Here is a 22,979-nt window from a genome sequence, read left to right as displayed (position 1 = left end):
TCTTGCTCAAATTTCCCAGAAAGATCACATTTTATGCTTTGAATTGTTCAATGTAACACTGAGCACTGTTCCATGCCTGCTTTGTCAAAAAAAAAAAAAAAAGAAATTAGAATTTGCCTCATTCAATGATTTCTGCAGTAAGTGTTGTTTAAAATGTGGAGGCTATGCTGCTCTCGTTGCCTGCAATGCAGCAAAACATGGCCTATGCGATTGGTTTCTAATATTTACTCGGACGTGCATTTGAGAGACAAATGAAAGCAAGTTGACATTCTTTTTCTTAAGAGCCATGTAAATAACATTGCAAAATGCTACATTAGATGATTTGGACACTAAAATGCTATCTTCCTGCAAAATTTTAGCAAGAACAAAGCAGCAGTAAGTGCAGAATCATTTTTCTACTATTTAAAGAGGAAAATGCACATCCTTGTATGTGGCACATTATGGTTGAGATTTGGCTGAACTTGTGGCATCCCACACATTGAAATTTGAAGGACCAGATATGTTGCACCACTGGATAGCCCAGTATGTTCATTGCAAACGTGGGAGTGGGGAGATAGTCTTTCCACTAGGAAGTTCTGCGAAGAATAGTCCAGTGTTATCGCAAGTGTTAGAAGTGAGTAGGGACTCTCCACCAGGAATCCTTGTTAATGATTGCGTGGCATGTTCACAGTTATCATTTGTTAGGGGTATCACTTCGACTATTGATTTGCTCGACACCTCTGTATGTCTTGTGCAGCATATTTCTAGGCAAGTGCTTTATGATTTTGTGCTGTACTAAGTGTACTCATTTACTAGTCATGGCTCAGTATTTGTCAGTGGCCTTTCATAGTTGCACTGTGGAGTATGTAAGGTTTAGAAAAATCAAATGCACTTCCTTCACTATTTTTCTCACAGGAAGTGTTCAAGAGTGACAATTACAACTCCATCCCAGTGAACCAAGTTTTGGGCAAGTGCTATGTTATGCCAGTGAAGGACTACTTCAAAAGTAAACCAGAGGTATGTCCAGCATACTATGGCAGGATCATTATCTGTTCTTAACCTTCACAGTCTACATTAGATCCAGAGGAGTGCAGCAGTTTTATGAATGAGAATTGCAGTTGCCTGCTGCTGTGTACAAACGAGGACCCTTGACTATTTGACTTGGGGCAAGTGACATTCTTAATTAAGACGTCTTTTACACAGGGATTTGATGACAAGGATGTCTACGTGTGCGAGTCACGCTACTCTGCAAAGGCCAAGGCATTCAAGAAGATAAAGGTTGGTCCTTGCCTTCCTTGTTGTTTTGAGGGCAAGTTTTTTCTGTGACATTACATAGTGAAATAACAGTTATCTCTTGCTCAACATATCTTCCTTGTTATTCTACAAGGGAAAAAATTTATTTAGAGGTAATTGGAGTGTCAGTATCTTAGTTAATCAATTTGGCAGGTACATGTGCAAAGTCAAGGCATTATCTATTTTTATTATTATTATTGATTTGTTTGTTAGCTTACTATGTACTTATTTTGTTCTTAAGCATTTATAGCCTTACACAGGGGAGGAGAATCCAAGGAAGGGCATTTTTCTTTTAAAATAGTAAAGAAATTGTGCTTGCCATTGCTATGTTCTTAATGAGATTTTCCTGATAGATTGCATTTTATGGCCCAGACCGTTCAATGTGGCACTTGGCACAGTTACTTGGCTGGTGTTAAGAAAAGGAATATGAAGTTACCTTCATCTATAGGGAAGCCAGCTGCTGCCAAAGCAGCACTAGCAGGAACTTGCATTGCCGCCTGACGGCAACTGTGGAAAGCAACTGTTCGACTAGTTTCAACTAGTTCGACTGTTCGACTAGGCAAAGCATTAGTTTGACTAGTGGCAATGGTAAGCTCTGTGGTGGGGGTATATGTGAGACAAACGATGAGACTGGGTTGCGACAAAGTCTTTTTTCAAAATTGCCCAATGGTATATCTTGCGTGATGAACTTAAATGAAGAATGAAGTTTTATGGCCGACTTGGTATGGCCGCAAGGAAAGGGTATGCGTCATTCATGTGGCACTGCTAGTGCAACTGTAGTTGGACAAATAAAATGTGTACAGTCAAACCTGCTTATATTGAAGTCACACACAAAAAAAAAGAAGAAAAAAAAAGGATTCAGTTTGACATAGTGTGTAATTCAATATAGAACTTTTCAACAATTTGACAACATAAAAGCAGATACCATTTGTAACAGCACTTTATTAACGAAATGGAGGTAATTGTGGCTTACTGTGGCACAAAATAGTCCCCAGTCTTCTTTCGCTTCAATATTTTTGTTGCCTGGGAAAGCACGCATTTTTCCGTGTTGTCTAAGGATTCTGAGCAGCTGAGGCCACAGCCTTCCTAGTTTGCGTAGAAGTGCCGGAACTCAGCGAGCTCACGTATCACGTGTATGTGTCGTGTGGGTTCAGGATAAGAGTAGTTCTCACTGTTCTCTTCATTCGTGTTGTGATTCACGATGACAGTGATGAAGTCCTCGTTCTCACGCTCTCTTGTGGTCGTGGCACCTTTATCTGCAGACGCAAATTTCTCAACCGTAACCCATCAGCGGCTTCTTGAAGTGCTGCCAAATTGCTCTAAACTTCGTAGAAACAGGCGACGGCTTCATTGCCCTCATCGGAATAATTTTCACAGGCTTTTCACTGCTGTCACTGGGAACATAGAAACCAGCACAGCAAAAGCAGTCCTGGATCATTTGTTTCTTAAAGTCAGTCCAGGATGCTGCGTCGCGATGTCAGATTTTTTCTCCACACTCGACTCTATAATTTCTAACTTCACGATTGATAGCAGATTCTGCCACTTTGTGCTAGCCATCACACAAAAACAAAGACATGTGGGAAAACAACACAATGAAACAATGATGTGAACTTCCATAAGCCACAAACGCGCAGGAAAAAAAGCTTATGAGAAACTCAGATTGGCTGTGTAAGCGAGGTCTACGGTGCAGGCCAGGATTATTTTTTGTAGGGGGGGTGAGGGGGGCCTGGCCATGGTGCAGTAGAGCCATGCAGGCGCAGCTGGGCTAAACCACTTTTTTCGAGAGTGGTGGCAGCTTCCACGACCACTGTGCAGGAGAGCCAACTTCTGGGGCAGTTTTGCTCTCCTTGCGCTATCTGAAGTTTAATATGTCGGCGGTGGCTGCTAGTTTTATTCAATGTAACCGTAATTTTTTCCTATATATTCTCATTGTAACCTTATGGTGTTCAATAATTGTTCAATATAAGGGATAATTCAGTGTAAACGGTTTCGATGTAGTCTTGTTTGAATGTACCATATTACATTCAAAGCTTGCTATAGTGAACATGAACATAACAAGTTATCTAAAAATAAGTAAAATGTTTATCATCAATATAAACATGTAACAAATATATGCTTATGATGAATATCGGATATAACAAGTTTTTTATATCCAGTGTGACTTTGTTATAACTAGGTTAGACTTTATTCTGTATTGTTTCAAGAGATACAATGCTAATATGATTGACAAGGATCCTGTATTGTTCCCGCATACTCTGGTTTTAACATGGTTAGCTTTAAAGTGACAAGGACATGGGCTATGTCATATCTAGTTTACATTTTAAGGTATTACTACTATTGTTATAACATTGCTAGTATCATTGCTCCACCTGAGATAAAAAGTTATATGACTACTCAGATTCAGAGAATGTAAAGTCACATTGCTTGGGATACAGTTAATGGAAAGCTCATTAGTATGTGAAAAGCACTAGACTTTGCATTTGTTTGTGTTTATATCAATGTGCCACGTTTTAAATCCATGTGCTCCAAGCTAAAGAAGTTAAGGAATTGAATTGAATTATGTGCCATGTTTGACACGAACCAACAAGAATTACTGTACTAATTGTTACAAATGTTACAGCTAATATGTTATGTTTAAGCAAGGTTGTGTGCCAGTTAAAAAATTTAAGTTTGCGAGTTGATAGCCTTTAGATAATTGATTTATTTGTTTTGGCTGACATGCTAAGACCTAAAGAACAAAAACGCACATTTTGCATTGAGCAGTTACTTTAAGCAGTTGAAGCTTGCAGTTTTATATTCTTTCAAAAAGCTTCTAACTAGACTGGTCTTGAATGATTTTGGCTGGCAAGCTCTTATGTGCTTGATATTGTTAAATATGGCAGTTCTACCAAGCTCATGGCTCAATAGTAACCATAGTAACCAATAGTTGTACTTTTGGTTGTGCATGGGCTAATGTAGTACTGGTAATAATGGCTATTTGAAATGTTAGGAGTGATTATTATGTGGAAGAAGTTCTGGTATCAAGTTAGCCCCTGAAGATTAGAGATCTAAAAGGTAAAGGAGGGGCTGTTGTAGCCCTACATAAATTTGTCAGCCTGTTCAGCAAGCATTTATACCAGGTGTCGACTATAAGTCACCGGCAAACGGTTCCTGCACCCTTTCCTATCCACTAATTTGCCATCCCTCCAAGCCCCACCACAATCCCTAAAGGCGGCATCGCAGTACAGAAACTCTAAATTTAACTTCTGTAATATTGGAGTTTTTCTTTGAGTTTTTCAATAGTTGCTTGCAATTACTTGGTACCAAATGCATTCCTCACTGCTGAAGGCCTGTGCATGTTGTACCTGCATCTAGATCTTGCCCTAACAACTGCTGCATCATTTTACTAACACCTGTTCGCTGCATATTCATAAGCACGTTATACAGCCTCATATCATGGGTCATCTGAACATGTACCTGCTTTTCAAAAATTTGCCATGGTTTCAGGTGCAAACTTCATTGCCAGGTCCACTTGTTTGAATCTGTAACAAAGTTACACAATTCATTCCACATGTATTCTTGTAACTGACACATTTATATTTATCAACCTTTTAAAGGCTTTCAATCGTGTGCCTCATAATCATCTAAACGTGAAGGTACGTAACCTCCAGCTTGATTATAGCACACTTTGGTAAATTGAACAGTTTCGTGTGGCCAGCGCCTATTATTCGCCACAACTCTCTCATTCATGTTGAATTAGAATCTATTAGTTGTCTGTTTATGTGATGCAGTTACTAAAATTACATCAGCGGTGTCAGATAATTTCATCATTTGTAGAAGAATAACCCTTATTACTGGATAACCATTTTCTACAAGAACAAGTGAACTAAGCTGTTGAGCCGAGTGTCACAGATAGTAATTAGCATAGATAAAAATTAATTAATGATGTGCATCTCACTTTCTACCGCATCTTCTGTTGTTTATATGCTGAATAGTGTAATAGAGCAGGTGCTTTAAGTGCTAAAGATCCAAGAAACAATTTCTATTGAACATGCACGAATGACTTGGATACAGAGGTAACTCATATGCAATGCTTCCTTACAAAATTTATCTCATCAGTAGATCTGCACATGACTAAAGTCTGGCTTGTCTCTGGCTCCTGCTTCACTCCTCAACACACTTTCTCTGTGGCTATAGCTATGTTCTGCATGCTAGGCACTTTGCTGCTGTGTGGCACAACCTGTCAGCTTCCAGTTGGTTTGAAAATGAATGGGTTCAGGCATTTCTTTTTGCACACTATTCATTCCAATGAATTCTTTACTGTTCAGCGGTGATAGTAAGGTGCAAGCACCGTCTTCTAGCTTGTAGTACTATTCTGCACACAGCTGCCCTTCATAGAGACATGCTATTGTTCACCAGCATCTTTGTTGAACAGGCTAAGTGCAATGATGCTGAGTCAATACATTACAGGTGTGTATGGTGATTATACGCATTGCTCCTTTGGCACCAGAAGACCTCGCTGCACATTTTTCTTTTCGAAAGTACTTAATCACAAGCAAGCTCAACTCTGTGCCCCACAGGCAACTGACCACACTATTCTAAACCGCACTATTCTTTCACAGCAACCCTAACCAGTGACCTCTAATTCACGGTGCACATTGAGTCCCAACCATGGCGAGTTCAGGCCAAAGTGTACAGAAACGAGTGTTTCTAACTGAATGTGTTTATCGTCACCTCAGTTATTCCACAGTGCAGTCGAAGAACGACAGCCCACACCAGTGGAGTGTTCCTTGCAGCCGGGTCAGAAGTGCAGATGATGGAGGGAGACTACTGAGAAAAGTTTCAGCTCACCTTACATGACCCCACACTCTTGACCCTGGGGAAATAAGTTGCTCATAATGCTGGAGTACTGCAAGGAGATTGCAGGCAGTGGTCTTCGCAGCTGAGACGAGTTGTGGCCAATTGCAACCTCTCCAGCCAAAAGACAAAGCAGCATCAGGATAACACTGTGTTTCCCTGTGCTGTGGAAAGCAGGAGTCTCTCCAGTTCCAAGAAATGGAAAGGAAGAAAAGGGGATAATGTAGGTACAGCGCAACAATTTTATGGCACAGAGAAATGAAAGGACAGGGAATAACGCTGACTTTCAGCTGAGTTTATGAAGAATTTCCAGCTGCTTTTATACAGAGGAAGCACTGGGCGCATGCGCAACAACATGTATGTGGTTAGTATACGTGATAACAGTGTTGACTGAAGAATGAAAATTCTCTATCAGATAGGTGAAGTGAAGGTGTACTAATGCATCGATCCACGGCCTTCCTGATGAAAAGGGCTTCTAAAATTTCTCCTTTCTTTTTTGCTTTTGCTTTTTCAGAAGCTTTGCCTTGTGGAATAATGACCATGTGGCTAATTTTGACCCAAAACAGCAGAAAAGGAGAGCATTGAAGTTAACCAAGAACCTGAGTCTGAAAACCCTGAGCCAGCTTGTAGGCAAGTCGGAGTAAGGTTATTTGGAGGTATTTTTTTCACGTGTAAGACCCACAAGCCAGAGCATCCTGTGAGAGTGATCGTTTCTGAGCGGTCATCATGGCAGAAGCATGTAGGAAGATTTATACAGGATCATTTGAAGAAACTCATTCCTACAAGAAGCTCTTGGGACCTGGTCGATGAACTCCAGGAAGGATTTGGCTCCGCTGTAATGAGTTTTTCAATGGACGTTAAAGACCTTTATTATTCTATTCTGCATGAAGGCCTCCTTTCTGCGGTGCAGAAAAGTTTCGAAGAGCAGGAGCCGAAATTCTAGGACACTGGGGGCATGAACTCTGACAATTTTATTACAGTTTTAGAATTCTATGGCAATATTTAATTCAACGAACTGGCATATGTATAGGTTCATCTTTAGCCCCGCTTCTGCCTGACATCTTTTTATCTGTTATAGACAAAACAAATTTCTGCAAACTTTGCATGTATGCATGTTCATTGAGTGTATCGTTATGTCAATGGATGTCTTGCGATTCTTGAGGAAGAGGAGCAGCTATGTTTTAATGACAAGATTTTGATGACAAGGTTTAATGACAAGGTTTTAATGACGTCTTTAAAGAGCATTCACGGGGCCTCAAGTTCACTTCTGAGTTACTGAAAGAGAACTGCATTCACTATTTAGACGTCAATCTTTCTTTTTCTTTTAATGAACATAATTGTTTGTGCTATCAGCCTAGGAACGCTAAGAATGTCCTCCCTTTTGATAGCGGCCATTCAAAGTTAATAAAAAGAGGCATTGCCACCATGTGTATTCAGGCTGCCCTTAAAAAATCATGTAGGCACGAGGCCGAAATCAGTTTAGAAAACCAGATTGAAACACTAAAAGCTGTAGCTTCGCATGCACTGTGCTTTTGACATTTAGTTCGTGTTGAAGCGACAGACGGCACGAAGGTCAATTCGCTCACTGCTGCTATCACGCTTCCTCAATCCAACGTTTCCACAGTTTTTCTTATCATTTCTGGCCCTTATCTCAACCCCCTGTGCAGAGTAATCAACCGGGCACTTAATCTGGTTAATCTCTCTGCCTTTTTCACCTCGTTTTCCTTCCTTCCTTCCTTGACAGCAACTTTCCACGGTCATCGAGCGAGATGTGTTCACATTTACCTGCGCATGCGTGACACCATGCTTATTAATTTAGTTAGTAAGCAAATGTTTACAACTTTATACGGCCGATAAAACTACTATCCTTACTTTGCCTCGCTGTCTACTAATTTGCTATCACAAGCGATGCTTCGTTTCTCAAATAAAACTGCAACTTTTTTTTTTACATTTATCACTCACTGTTTGCGGTAACGTTGTTACACATTGCAGCCAAAATTTCAAAAGTGAGACGTTTTGGATATTACGAACTTTGGATAAGATGGACCTTTTTTGTTGGATTATCAGGGTCCTTTGTAACGAGAGTCGCGTGTATATCTTTCGCAATCCATCTGTATTTCGTAGACGACTTCTGGTTTACAATCTGTAAATCTGTTTTCGTGGCCAATGTTACACTTTCGAATAGTCTGTTGTTATTCTTATTTAGGACACACACTTTGGGACGCTTACAGGAGGCGGAAAACAACAAATTGATTTCACATCTGGTCGCTATCTTCTTCATATTATGAGAAAACTTATGTATGTACGGAACGACATGCAATGGTCTTTCACCTTTTTCTTTTTCTTTGACCAATTTTTCTGCCCTTGACCTTCTGAAGAAGGGTTTCACAAACAGGTGCGATAACACTGTTAGGATAGCCAGCAGCTTTCAGTGTTTCAGTCTGGTTTTCTAGACTGATTTCGTCCTTGTGCCTACATGATTTTTTAAGGGCAGCCTGAATACACATGGTGGCAATGCCTCTTTTTATTAACTTTGAATGGCCGCTATCAAAAGGGAGGACATTCTTAGCGCTCCTAGGCTGATAGCATAAACAATTATGTTCATTAAAACAAAAAGAAAGATTGATGTCTAAATACTGCATGCAGTTCTCTTTCAGTAACTCAGAAGTGAATTTGAGGCCTCGGGAATGCTCTTTAAAGACGTTGTCATTAAACCTTGTCATTAAAACAGAGCTGTCCCTCTTCCTCAAGAATCACAAGATAACCATCGACATAACGATACACTGAATGAACCTGCATACATGCAAGGCTTGCAGAAATGCGTTTTGTCTATAACAGATAAACAGATGTCACACAGAAGTGGGGCTAAAGATGAACCTATACATATGCCGGTCCGTTGAATTAAATGTTGCCCATCGTAGTTCGTCGAAAAGAGATAGAATTCTAAAAGCGTAATAAAATTGTCAGAGTTCATGCCCCGGTGTCCTGGAATTGTGGCTCCTGCTCTTCGAAACTATTTTGCACCACAGAAAGGAGGTCCTTAATAATAAAGGTCCTTAATGTCTATTGAAAAACCAATTATGGCGGAGCCAAATCGTTCCTGGAGTTCATAGACCAGGAATGAGTCTACAACAGTTAGTTTCTTCAAATGATCCTGTAGAAATCTTCCTACATGCTTCTGCCATGATGACTGCTCAGAAACAATCACTCTCAGAGGATGCTCTGGCTTGTGGGTCTTCAAAAAACCCACAAGCCACAAACGTGAAAAAACCTCCAAATAACCTTTCTCTGACTTGCCTACAAGCTGGCTCAGGGTTTCCAGACTCAGGTTCTTGGTTAACTTCAATGCTCTCCTTTTCTGCTGTTTTAGGTCAAAATTAGCCACATGGTCATTATTCCACAAGGCAAGGCTTCTGAAAAAGCAAAAGTGAAAAAAAAAGGAGAAATTTTTGGAGTCCTTTTCATCAGGAAGGCCACATATCGATGCATTAGTACACCTTCACTTCACCTATTGATAGAGAATTTTCATTCCTTGGTCAACACTGTTATCATGTATAATCACGTGTTGTTGCGCATGCAGCCAGTTCTTCCCCTGTATAACAGCGGCCGAAAGTTCTTCAATAAACTAACTTGAAAGTCAGCGTTCTTTCCTGTCTCTTCGTTTCTCCTTCCCATAAAATTGTTATGCTGTACCTGGGTTATTCAGTATGCACCAAATCGCCCAAATCAAGCTGTTGCTTCGAGAAAAAGGGGGTGCCTCAGCAGGTGGCATTGAAGCATGGCAAACTAGGCATTGAGAATAATAAGAGTCTTAAGGCAACTTTCCTTGCAATGGACACTTAATCATCGTGTGATAACCAAATGCTGATTGATTACACACATGCATCTACAAAATAAAACAGTAAGTGGTGTGTGCTGGATATGAAAAGGGGAAGTTCAGAACCTTTAACAGCTGTTCATTGCTTTCAGTTTGTAGCTGCTTGAAGTTATGCAAGTCTTTGTGGTTTTTTTTATGTTCATGCACACATCGACAATATGGGTCGACAATGCAGCTGTCTCTTTGAAAAGAGTTTTAGCTGTGCTATATTCCCATATTGGCTGTATGGTAGAATGGTGGTATACTCTGTTCTGTTAGATGGAAAAATTACAGTACAGTAATCGGTTATGACTTGAACTTTCTAAATTATTAGCGGTTTAAACTGTGTGGCAAAATTCTGCACCTCTTTCCTTTTCTCTCCTTTAATTCTCTCTATTACAGCGACTCGTTATTCGCATTGGCTCATGCATATGTGGCACCTTGCATTTCCTCTTGCACAGACCATGCATGCTATATTTGCTTGGCAGAGAAATAATATAAACTTGCCTGCAGTATTATTTATCAATAAATAGACCGATGTACCTTGCAGCGTGGTAGCCTTAACTTGTAGTGCCTCAACTCAAAGTCCATTGTTTACACAGGTTAATTTGTGTCGCTCTTCATTTTCTTTTTCCTGCTTATTTGATCATGGTTCTGATTGTTGTTGTTGTTGTTGTTTATCATTAATTAATTATTCATAGTTGTAGTAGCATATACTGGAAGTGCAACTTCTGTAATTTCCTATGCCGAGACCAGATCCCTTGAAGCGCAGCTTCTTATTTGCATTTCTTTTTTTCTTTTTATTTGTAGATGCCAAAAGGGATTCTTTAATTATTTGTAAAGTTTTAAGATTGATTAAGATTGAAAACTGCCTTAGAGTTCTTAGTTTTGCATTGTTTTGGAGACTGTCATATGTATTGCTGCAGGGTTTTAAAAAAAAAAGTGATGTTATTTGTCTTTACACCATCCAGATATGGAACTTTGTTCCGAATGAGCACACAAAGCTGGTGCCCAGAGAAGAGGTCTTGTCAGCTGTACGTGTGCCATCTGTGTTTAAGGACGGCGTTGAACGGTCTGCAGACAACAATAGCAATTCCATGTGCTTCGCTCTCGAAGAGGAGTTTAAAGTTGTTGATCGGCCTCGTCCGGTGAGTCAGAAGACTGGCGAAAAGCAACATGCAGTGCCACAAACACTGCTCAGTAGTGTGCATGGAGAAAGTGCATGAATGGCATAATCAAACTAGAGCTATGGTTGACTGCAGCAAATGCCAGCCACACAGAGTCTGTAGGTGGCAGGCTTTCTGCTGCTGGCATCATTTCTGACCCAGCTTGGCCCCTGTTGTTTGTTGTGCAAAGTCAAGCTTCTTTCTGCAGGTATATAAACTGTTTCACATGGTTTTGCCAATTCTAATGGGTTTCAACTGGAAACTCAACCATAAAAAACATTTTGTCCTGGTGGTTTTTTCCCAGTGTTATGGAGCATAAAATGAGTCTTCTACAGATTGGCCATAGCTAGGATGGGGAACCAATGCTCTGCCACTTTTTCGATAAGAGGAAGAATGACTTTTGACTTCTGAAATTTTCTGGGCAAGGGCTACAAAACCCTATTTTGTAGCCCTTATGCAGAAGGTTCTTGAAGAAAGCTGATGTGACGTCGACAAGCTTCAGAATGTTGCAACGTGCAAATAACCTACCACTCGGCAACAGCTTGCTTGCTTTTGCAGTGTAAGTTTATGAGAGGAAACAGAAAAACTAAACTCTGCTTTGGAGTAGTCGGTGTATATGCACTGAGTTGCTACATTTCGAACTGCTAGTTGGGGCCCCTGCTTTCATCAGAGCTACTTATTTGGACCGCCTTAAAACGAATTGTGATAATGTTTAGGAATGTCTGCTGTAGCCCCCAATTGCTCAGTGCAGCTTCTCCTTATAACAGCTAAATATTCTTTAGATATTGAAACGTCTTAACAGTGCATGTTGGCAGTGCATGTGTGCATGTTGCCATGCTCTGAACGCTTTTGTGATGACCTGTTTTGATCATGGTGATTTTCGGTCATTTCAGAATGTTACAATAAGTGCTCCAAATGAAGAGGAAAATGTGACATATTATGAGCAGCTCAATCTTCCTTCTGGGGTGTTTAAGTTGGGTAAGTGAAAGATGATATATATTGTAATGTGCACATTGTGAGATGAAATTCCTGGCCAGAAATGAAGAAAAGCTCCACCAGTGCACTTTGTTACTTTAAATTTCGAGTTTATTCAGTGCACGTTGTGGGGATGCGCGACTCTCGCGCGTCCCCTGATGTTTTTCCCGCATAGCGCATCCCCTGATATGCTGTTTTCCCGCACGGCTCGCGTGGCCTGGCGCCCGCGGCGCTCGGAGTGGTACAAGCGCGGTGCGAGAGATGGCGCCACCGTCGCGGCGGGGTTACTCGGGCGCCGAGGGACAGGCGCTTGCTCTTTCCCGGCGGGTCGGCGAACAGCGCCGGACGTACCGCGCGCGCGCGCCAATCCATGGTTCTGCGAGACCGTCTCGCGTGGCCGCCTTGGACACCGTTGGCGTGACTGTACACGCGAACGACCAGGCGTTGGGATCCAGCATGGGGCGAACATATTCGCTCGCTTTGCGGTCGTGGTGAGTCGGACTTCTAGATTTGTCGCGCGCCCATCGGCATGTTTTGGGGATAGCAACTCGGCTGGCTAGCAGGCATTGATCTATGAAAGGTGCAATAAATGCCCTTGTGATTGTTTGCACTACTGTGTTGTCGTTCCTTTGTCCCAAGAGTACGGAGGAGAACCACGTATCTTCCCACATCTGGCTGCCCAACGTGGACCTCTTGGGGCATCGGACGATAATTTTAAGTGTTGCTTCGTTCAAGACCTTTGTTTGAACCGAAGCGTAGGCCTAGCGTGGATTTTGATCGCTAGCGTCGGCGGCGTGCTTTCTGGAGCGAGGCGGCGGTGGCTGTAGTGTGTTTGAACATGTCAACATGCTAAGCCTTTTCGCAAGTGTTTTTTTTTTTAATGACATTCGTCGGTACGAGAGCCACGTGGTCTGCATCCTGGGAGACCGAGGCTGAGCGCCCGCGGAGCAGTGGCAAGCCTGAAGCGAGTGAGTACGGAAGCCTCGTGGGTGGTCCGAATTTCTTATGTAAATAGCTTCTTCTATCTCTTTGACTCGGATGAAGTCGCGGCTCTGGGAGCCGGGTGGCCGCGGGCCACGGGTGCCACGACGGGCTGACTGGTATTGCGGCCTGGCACCGGGCGCTCCGACACCGTCTGGGACGGTGGGCGCCGTCAACTCGGATGCTGTGTGCACCGAGCGGAGTAGGACCACCTCACAGAGCTAACGTCTCCTCGCGGCTGCCTGTTTTGCGCTCATTTTGAGTGTTGTTTTCGGATGCCGGTTGTTGTCAGAGTAGCGACGCTTTAGGCCTAAGGCTTTACGAAGCTGCCTGTCGCACGTGGAGGGACACAACCTGGTGGACCGTGGCGTTGAGGTGTTGCAAGTTGCTTCCCTCATTCTAGTTAGCCTCGCACGAATTGAAATTACTCGTTCGACTCAAGAAAGCGAGCTTCGTTCACGTGAACTTAGCATCTGAGTAGCTGCCCGATCTTTTGCTAGCCGAGTTGAACATCGTACCACGTGGGCGATGCGCATGCAGAATTCCTCTCCCTTGCACTACTGTAGTGTTTGCCGAGTGTGTTGAGTTTACGCAGCGTGATTGGAGTCACCCCTGGCTTGCTGTCACCTGCACATCGTCTGCGCTGCTGCCCCGGACTACGATCGAGTCACCCCGGGCGATGGTGATGCTGTGGCCAGTTTGGCGCAGCGACTTCGGCGGCCTCCTGCATCCAGCTCACAACCCTCGGCGGCGGACAAAGGAGCCAGCGGTCACCGACAGCTACGGCGGCTCTTGCCAGCAGGGCGCGTCGGCGCGAGCGACACTTGCTCGTACCGACTACCGCGTCGTCGTCTCCGGAGTCCTGGCCTGGGATCGTGCCGTCGAGTCGCAAAGCTGCTGCGGTGACCGGCGGACGCCAGCAGTGTACCCCAAGGACAGTCGGCTCGCATGTTACGGACAGCGTGTGGACATTTCCCCGGCGCGGCCACTGTTGCATGTACCACCTTGTTCGCGAAGCACTTGTTGATGTTAGACCGTGTGACATGTTTCGCCGGAATAAGAAGTGATTTAAGGTTGGGGGGATGTGGGGATGCGCGACTCTCGCGCGTCCCCTGATGTTTTTCCCGCATAGCGCATCCCCTGATATGCTGTTTTCCCGCACGGCTCGCGTGGCCTGGCGCCCGCGGCGCTCGGAGTGGTACAAGCGCGGTGCGAGAGATGGCGCCACCGTCGCGGCGGGGTTACTCGGGCGCCGAGGGACAGGCGCTTGCTCTTTCCCGGCGGGTCGGCGAACAGCGCCGGACGTACCGCGCGCGCGCGCCAATCCATGGTTCTGCGAGACCGTCTCGCGTGGCCGCCTTGGACACCGTTGGCGTGACTGTACACGCGAACGACCAGGCGTTGGGATCCAGCATGGGGCGAACATATTCGCTCGCTTTGCGGTCGTGGTGAGTCGGACTTCTAGATTTGTCGCGCGCCCATCGGCATGTTTTGGGGATAGCAACTCGGCTGGCTAGCAGGCATTGATCTATGAAAGGTGCAATAAATGCCCTTGTGATTGTTTGCACTACTGTGTTGTCGTTCCTTTGTCCCAAGAGTACGGAGGAGAACCACGTATCTTCCCACAACGTCCAGATTTATTTAACCCTTTCGCTGTCGGACGTTTCTGGCCGTGACGCACCCCCAGTGTCGGCTTGGTTTCAGGGAACGAGCATAACAGGGAATGAACATAGCAATTTATTTTTGATTATGATTGGTATACAAATAACATAGTCAATGCAATATGCACATTTCAGTGTTCTGCAGCTGTTGTTAGTAAACATCATCATCATCAGCAGCCTGACTATAAAATCCGTTCAACATCCGAATCTGACGATGCGGAACCCTCTTCCTCTCATGCGACTTTGCCCGAGTCCGAATCCGAGCTCGGCTCGTATTCTGAATCGGAATTCAGCCACCGCTCCCATGAGCAGACGAAAGCCCCGCGCGCCGAGCTATCCGAAAGTAACCGCGCGCAGGGAGGATGCGCTTTCAGTCGCCCGCGCAACGGAGAGAAATGGGACGTTGCGTGATCAAGAAGACAGAGGGAGATGGAAAAAGGCTAAACAAAGTTCGAAGGGCTTTACGTTTACTGCTGCAAGTCGGAAGCGAGGGTGCGGCGAGAGAGCGAAAGCAGCAATCGAGTCACCCTTTTTGGAGAGGCAACGGCACGTGCGCCTGAACTTGACGCGCCGTAGCAGGCACACCAACAGAAGAAAAATAAAAACCTTCAAACCAGCGGAGATTACAGAACAACCCTTGAACCCGTAACCACACGCGCGCGACGCATGATCCAGCGAACGCGGAGCCACCGCGCCACTCAGCAAAGAGAAAGTGAGGAGTGGCAGTCGCACCGTACTCTTCAATACATGGGTTAACACAGGTCGGAGCGAATATACGAACTTGTAGAAAGAGTCAACAAATGGCGTGGCCAATCCAGGAGCGCCTGCTTTTGCGCTCAGGCGCGAAATTTTGAACGCACGATAGAGAACGTACCGGTACGTCAGTGACACCGTGGGGGGGAAGCGCGATGACGTACCGGTACGTCAGTGACAGCGAAAGGGTTAATTATTAATGTATCATCGGGCAACCACACTGCATATTTTTATCACGCCTTGCTTACCGTCAGCAGTACAATGATTTATTGTTTTGCTGCACGAAAGATGAAATATAGCTTTGTTGCAACTACTTATTAAGCAGTGTGTACCGCATAACATAAGCTGCTGTGCAATTGGGTCCTGTGCATTGTTCCCCACAGTTACTTAGCTGCATTTTGTTGTTTCTTGTATTGTCGACTGAGTTATTCAATGCAAGCAGCTAAGACTGCTTGGCACAGTCACCTTACAACATGAATTTAGTTTATCATTGAACTGTAATATGCCCACTGGCAACTGGTTGAACTTGAAATTTGAGATTTGGCATAGCATGGAAACCATGATGTGCATTCTTTGTGTACTCTTAAATGATTGATAGTGTGTAAGGTCGTTTTTCCCTCTCACTGGCTGTTTTTATAGCAATTAATCAACAACTTCGATAATTCCTGGTGACTGCTGCTATGTTCGCACACAAATTAACTTCAATAATTTCAGGTGACTGCTGCTATGTGCGCACAGAACACTCAAAAACACTTATCGGTCGCATTGACAAAATGTGGATGGACAGAGAGTGAGTATGTTGTTTGCACATTCTAAGCAGGGGGCTTCAATTTTGACCTACATGCACATATATAAAGCTGTGCACAGTTCTAATTTACAGATTTTTTTTTCTCATTTAGTCATTAACTGTGTACTTATTAATCATTGAGTGCTGCTGTAGATATTGTGGCTCCTTTCAGAACCTTACTCCACTTGTGATACCGCCATAAGAATACCTTTGTAAGATCATGCTGTTGCTGGCATCGCACCAGTGCAAAGAAGCATTGTGGGCTTGCATAGCCGCATACCTAACGACTTTTACAGTTTCATTGTAGAATGTCGTTTTCAGACCTTGTTTATGACTCGTGCTTTGACACCGATAATATTGCAGTTTTTCATTTGTGGCCAAACCAGAGCAAATCTAATTTCAAAATAATATATCACTCACCGGCTTTCAGAAGCTTATTTTTCGCACCTTCTCATTTTTTGGACCTTCCAGCTGCAGCACCAATCCCTCATAGAACCAATGCAAAATGACAACTGAAATTTTGAGCTTCATTCTGTTAATATTTAATGAAAAACTTCATGAACACTTTGTTTGTGTGTCACGAAAATAATTATTGCTGTGACTATAGGGTGGAGTGCCTGTTAGTACCACATTGCCTATGCAAAATAAAGTCTTCAATTTTTTTTTAACGCGGAGTCAATACCGTGAGTATTAAAACACTTTTTGTATTTTCACCAGATTCTGGCATTTTCAAGCTTCGACTGGCATAGTTTTCAACTTTTGAGGTTGGCGGGCCTATTGTCATTGTTCTTAGATTTTTGTTCAAACAGCGCTGGTTTCTGTGATGTTTGCTGTGATCACTGGTCATTTGCCTTTTACACATACTTTTGATTCGCCCATTTCAGGGGAAATGGCTTCTTCCATGGACCATGGTTCGTGTTGCCGAGTGAGATCCAACACCCACCATCACGGGTATTCTACCGCCAGGAGGTGTTTCTCAGCTCTATTGAAGACACCAATCCTCTGCTCAGCATCATTGGCCGCTGCAGCGTGCTTGACTGCAAGGAGTACACCACCTGTGAGCTTTGCTTTTTGATACCGGCTAGTTGATGTCAACTAGGTGAAAGTCTGCGCCACCTTCATCACAGGCCCTCGGGCACCAAAAAAGACACAGGAGCATGAAATTCGACGAATTCCTGCCTTACTTTCACGAAGCAAAGCACATGTCCCATACTACAAAGACTACATTTACAATAATGGGGTCGCAGTACGAGGTTCACCTAGCTACAATCGATCCCAGATACATCGAACTCGAAGGGAATCGCAAAGTAGTTCAGTAATTATAAATATAAAATATGCCTATTGGAAGCTCATCTGAGACCTCTGCACATCTCGGAGTTTCCAGAGATAATGAAAAACTGGGAAAATAAAAATTTGCTTCTCCCAGGATGTTTAAAACAAACAAAATTTGACTTATTTTTTGCTCACAAACGCCGACGACCGTATTTACTCGCATAATGATCGCACTTTCTTGTAAAAAAAAATTGATGAAAATTCAGAGGTGCGATCATTACGCGGGTTAAATTTTCCGCGAAAAGAAAAAAAAAAATTTTTTTTTCATCCCGCGTTTGCTGTGGGATGACAACTGGTCAACAAACAGGCGGCTGCCGCTGTAACAGTGCGGGACACCAAAACAAAAATGGCGGCCGGTGGAGCAAGCCAAACGCACCTAACACCATTTTTTTTCTTCTTGTGAGTACATTACGTGCATTGAAAAAGTTTTTTTCATATCAGTAATGAATAATATCGTTAATATCGGCAAGATTGCTACAGTAATGTGGCCATGTCCACTTTGAGGGGACAAAAACAGAGATGGGTGCACTTAGCTGCCAGTGACATAGAAACACATGGTGGGCATACTGCGGAAACTGCGGCATTTGTCTTCACTGCTATCCTAATACGGCATGTTTCTGCTAAAGGTGGGCGAATATCTTAGCTGTGTTACAAGTGTCGGCATATGAATAGGGTGCACTTCTAACGTATTAATGTAAACGTGGCTATTATCATTGCCGCTCGCGATTTGTTGCGTGCCCACGAGTGCAGACAAGAATAATCGAAAGGCATCATTTTTGTTGTTGTTGACCACAACCATTATAAAGCCTACATATAATAAAGACAAGGCAAGTTTGGTTGTAGCTTTTTTTTCTTTTTTTCTTTTTCATGGAAATGTGGAAAGTGATGAAAGGAATAAAATGGGGCATCTGCTTAAGAATGTTTGGTGTGTGCAGACAGCTTGGTATGTCTTGAAGAGTCGTTTGCGTAGCATTTCACAGCATTGGACAGATGGTAAGCGCAATCATCATTAGCTAGACTTGGCACACGACATATAGCTGCGGCAAGTTCGGGGTGTGATCATTACACTGGAAAGAAAAAAATTGAATTTTGACGACAAAATTTAGGGGTGCGATCATTACACGAGTGCGGTCATTATGCAAGTAAATATGGTAACCCTAAATGCTCGTGTTGCCCAGATATAAGACGGCAGTGCACCTCATGCATGCCAGAGTGCTTGTTATGCATTTTCATGGAGCTTAAGGTAGAAATGGACATACTGCGAAAGCAAACTAGCCTTTATGGATAGACGCTGTGCTGCCATCAGCTCACTTGTACCGCGAATTGCGCATGAATGTGCCCGGCCGCTTGTCCGTTACAATACCAATAATACACAGTCTAAATGGATGAACATCACATGTGAGCAACGAGACAGGCGGACGTTGTGTCGGGTTTCAGAACTGACTTTCTGTTGGAACCAATCATCCTCGCTTCTCGAGCGGCCTAAAAAGTCCACGCGCCTCTTTTTGTGTGCCGCTCAGCACTCTGATGCCTTGTGGCCGTTATGTCCCTTTGTTCTTGGCCCTTCCCCTCTGTCCCCTGTGTCGGTGACTGCCGACAATACACACATGCCGTTGGTTTCGAAAGTGGCTTTCAGCTTGCAGAACGTTCGAGTCCATTCCCACTCATGCATAACGGTGCTAGCACGAATGAAATGCCTTCAGCTTAGACCCGCGAATTGCACAGCAATTAGTCTTGCGTGCCACAGCCTCAAAGGGGGGTCTTTCCACGTATGGGGCATGCGGTGTTTTTGTTAATTCTAACTCTACTGTAAGTATTTGTTAGAATGGAAGTTGCTGTTGTATTCGTTTTGGCCACTCGCCGTAATTCTAATATACCATTCGCAATAATGAATAGCCGCTTTTCGTCTTGGAGGCAACGCGCAAACTTCTCGGCAGTGCCGCCAGATGACACAACGTGTTCAGAAAGAAGCATGAGAGAGAAGCCCAGCTGCCGCATGATGCATTTCTCAAAGTTTGCATGCATCAGCGTGCCATGCATTTTATAGGCCATGCACAGGCCTTGTAGTGGTGATGCTAGGTGGCGCCAACTGTTCTTGGGGAAGCGTGAAAGAGGAATCCCTCTGCAGTACACACCTCATACATAACTCGTTTCGACGATGGCAATACATGGTGTCGCAATATTGATTCATTGCAAAATGCATTACCATCGACAGTCATCATGAGGTGGGTTCTTCTTATTTTAGCTTTTCCTTGTTCTTTCTTTCTTTTCTCATCACTTTTGTATATGATAATATTTTGCCTCCATGGTTCTTGGTCACAGGGTGTTACATTTTATCAAGGATAGCTTCATTTTGCATAGGCTGCATTGAAGAACATTGCATCATTCTTTAAAATGTCTGCTTGCTATGCATTGCATACCCTGACACGTTTATGTCTCTACACGATCTTTTAGTACTTGTGTAGACTGTTGCAAGACTGTGCCACTTTATTTCAATGTAATTGCGATACAGTCGAACCCGGCTATATTAAACTCGCAAAAAGGCGCCTATCAGTTCGATACAGAGCATAATTCGATATAAGCTTGCTAAATAATTGGATGTCATAAAAGCACATACCATTTATAAAATCACTTTATTGATGAAACTAGCTTAGTTTTGCATGAAGTAGTCCTGCATTTTCTTCTGCTTGGGCAATTTCGCTGCCTGCGATACATGCACTTCTCTACATTGTCTAAGGAGTCAGAGCAGCTGAGGCCGCAACCTTTCAAATTCGCGCAAAAGCACCGGACTAGTGCAAAGCGCACCAATCACTTCGGAGGATGTGGGCAAAGGACTGTCATTGCTTTCCTCATTGTGCCCACTTTCACTTAAAGGGATACGGACACAAAATCTGAACATTTTATGATAATACAGGAAATGAGTCCTCAGTGTGCAAGTACACCGAAAACAAGTAGTCACTTCGCTCATTTTTCAGCGGATGGCTTTATTTTTGGCGTTTTTGTGAGCGCGCGCAACGCCGCCCGGCCCAAGCGAGTTGGAAGGCGTGACGTCATGACACCCCCGTCGGATAGCCAGCCGGCCGGCCACGGTCATTCGAGGCGCGCCACCGCCGCAATCGCGAGCATGGATTCGGGTTCTGGTGCCTCTACCAGCGATGAGTACACGTCTGCAGACGAGGACTGTTCCAACTTAGCAAGAAATATAACCGCTTACGGTTACGAGCCTTCCGCGTCAAGCGGCGAAGAAGAGCAGGCGGCCTTGAACGTGCCGGTCAGGCAGTCCGGGCCAGCAACATGGTAATTTCTTTTTCTAGTAAACTTGAAGTGCAGCAGCAGCAGTTCGTAAAGTTATGTTACGTAGGATGCAAAATGCCTAGTTTCGTGACCCGCGGTGAGGCAGAAAGGGAGCTATTAGGTTGAATCGTAGGTAGCGTAGCTCGTCGCTTTGTGCTTACGTACGCTGTCGGCTTTCGATTGCTGCACACTTCGTTTTTATGCGACGAGGCACGGCATGTGTAGAATTTTCCAGCCGTTTCATAGCCCTGTGTTTACGGCTGCTTTCACATTCACGCCATTAGAAGCCATTTACTGGTTGAACTCGTTGAGATAGGCGGCTGCGCTAGGGACCCGTCGACCAGATCACTTTGCTACATCGATTCTGTGGCCATAGACAAAGGAAAAATCTTTGGCTGTGAGATTCACTAGGGAAATGCTGCGCGAACAACCAAGTCATGAAACCCGATGCATGATTATGCAGATGCCTATGAAAATCCGTAATTTTTTGCTTGAGGTTGAAAAGCAACGTGTGAAACGGCAATGTAGATAAATGTGCTGCGCATTTTAGATTACTACACATGTATGCTGTTGTCTGGCTGTGTTCTGTATATTTGATCAATTGAAAGAGCGCTCGTATGCTGTCGTGCAATATTAGACGCAGCGAGAGTGTACACAACATGACTATTTTGTTTTGTGATAAACACATGCATCCGCAGGGTAAACAATTTCTGTCACAACCCGAGAATATCTGTTCTTGCACAGCCAATGAAAGGGTAATTTCCCTTCTTTCAACAGGCACTCCTGCGGTCACCGCTGCGGCTACATGCATACAGAAAGAGAGAGGGTCGTTTGCCAGAACAACAAAAGTTGGTGAACACAGCTAACAGTTACGAATCCATCACTAAGCACCCGCTCTTTGAATTGTATTGCCTCAACAGGAGCCTTTTGAGTGGCATGCCAAGGCTTTTGAGCACAGCCGGGCTGGTCGCATAAGCATCGTTGACGAAGTGGTCCACGCAAATGAAGCCATTTTTTTAGAAGTCTCCATGCTGGGTGTGGTGGCTGACAGGCACGTATGCAAAGTTCACGCACCTTCTTGTCTCTGGGAAACGTGCGCGACGGCGTGCTACGACCGATAATGCTGTTATAACAGCCGTGGGCGCAGTAATGTCTGGGCATTTTCTTCCGCCGCGATGAATGCTTCAATACCGATCGACGACCGTGCGAACACGCGTGTAAGATGCACCACCTGCATGGAGCGCTGACGGGGATAATGTTTCAGACAGACCACATGCGAACGTAGCCGACGGCGATAAACAAACGCTGCAAGGGATCGACACTCCGGAGAGGCTGCGCCGGCGGTGGCTGACCTTGGCCGCGCGCGCGGGCACGCGGGGGTGTCCTGACGTCAAGTTTCAGCTTCTCCCGGCGGCCGCTTGGAGGCAAGGCGCAACAGAAAATCGAAAAGAAAGGTGTTTCTCGTTCTTTTTTTCTAAGCCGCTCGTTGTATTCATAATTTTTAACAGTTCAACTTTTGTTCTGACGCAGAAAACCACCCACCAATTTTTGTGTCCGTATCCCTTTAAGCTCGGTATAATGTCAGCAGTGTAATCTTTGTTTTCAGGCTCTTCCGTGATCGCGACACCACCATTTGCGGAAGCCGGCACGGCTGAAGCAATTTCGGATAAACCACTTGTACACGACCATGCATACGTGCGGGCGCCACGGGCACCGGATCGCGAGTTTGGCCGCTTTAGACCTAATCTCCAACTTATTCTTCAAGATCGTGCTGAGAGTGCTCCTCAGAATCTTGTACGCTGAGGGCACATCCGACTTCTCACCACGTTCGACCCGATTTATGATTTTGAGCTTCACGACGAAAGGCGAATTCTTCCACTTGATCACAGCAGCACTGCGAGAGAAGGCCACAAGAGGCACACAATGAACCAGAAAAGCAGCGAGACAACTCGCACTTTCACCATCTTGCACGACGAGGGCACAAGAGCCTCTGATTGGCTGTCTGAGCAAGCGCTGCGGGCAGGCCAGTATCATTTTTTTGCAGGGGGTGTCGACGGCTAGTCCAA

At 44.4% G+C, this 22,979-nt stretch overlaps 1 protein-coding gene across 5 annotated transcripts in view; it reads left to right on the top strand.

The window, feature by feature from the left end:
- The window catches only part of LOC126541599 (protein polybromo-1-like), a 75,167-nt gene that overhangs the window by 30,727 nt on the left and 21,461 nt on the right, over positions 1-22,979 (top strand). For 4 of the 5 annotated variants that reach the window (XM_050188431.2, XM_050188428.2, XM_050188429.2 and 1 more), the window contains exons 14-20: positions 895-996; positions 1,183-1,257; positions 4,869-4,907; positions 10,936-11,112; positions 12,024-12,108; positions 16,215-16,290; positions 17,172-17,344. In XM_050188431.2, coding sequence (XP_050044388.1) covers positions 895-996; positions 1,183-1,257; positions 4,869-4,907; positions 10,936-11,112; positions 12,024-12,108; positions 16,215-16,290; positions 17,172-17,344 — 727 coding nt within the window. The remainder of the gene's footprint in view (positions 1-894; positions 997-1,182; positions 1,258-4,868; positions 4,908-10,935; positions 11,113-12,023; positions 12,109-16,214; positions 16,291-17,171; positions 17,345-22,979) is intronic. The other variant, XM_055076780.1, reaches the window with a different exon arrangement.

This window comes from Dermacentor andersoni, chromosome 2 (assembly GCF_023375885.2).
Source record: "Dermacentor andersoni chromosome 2, qqDerAnde1_hic_scaffold, whole genome shotgun sequence".
Taxonomy (NCBI): Eukaryota; Metazoa; Arthropoda; class Arachnida; order Ixodida; family Ixodidae; genus Dermacentor; species Dermacentor andersoni.
The sequence above is the reverse complement of the archived record's forward strand: the minus strand, read 5'-3'. Positions and strand labels throughout refer to the sequence as shown.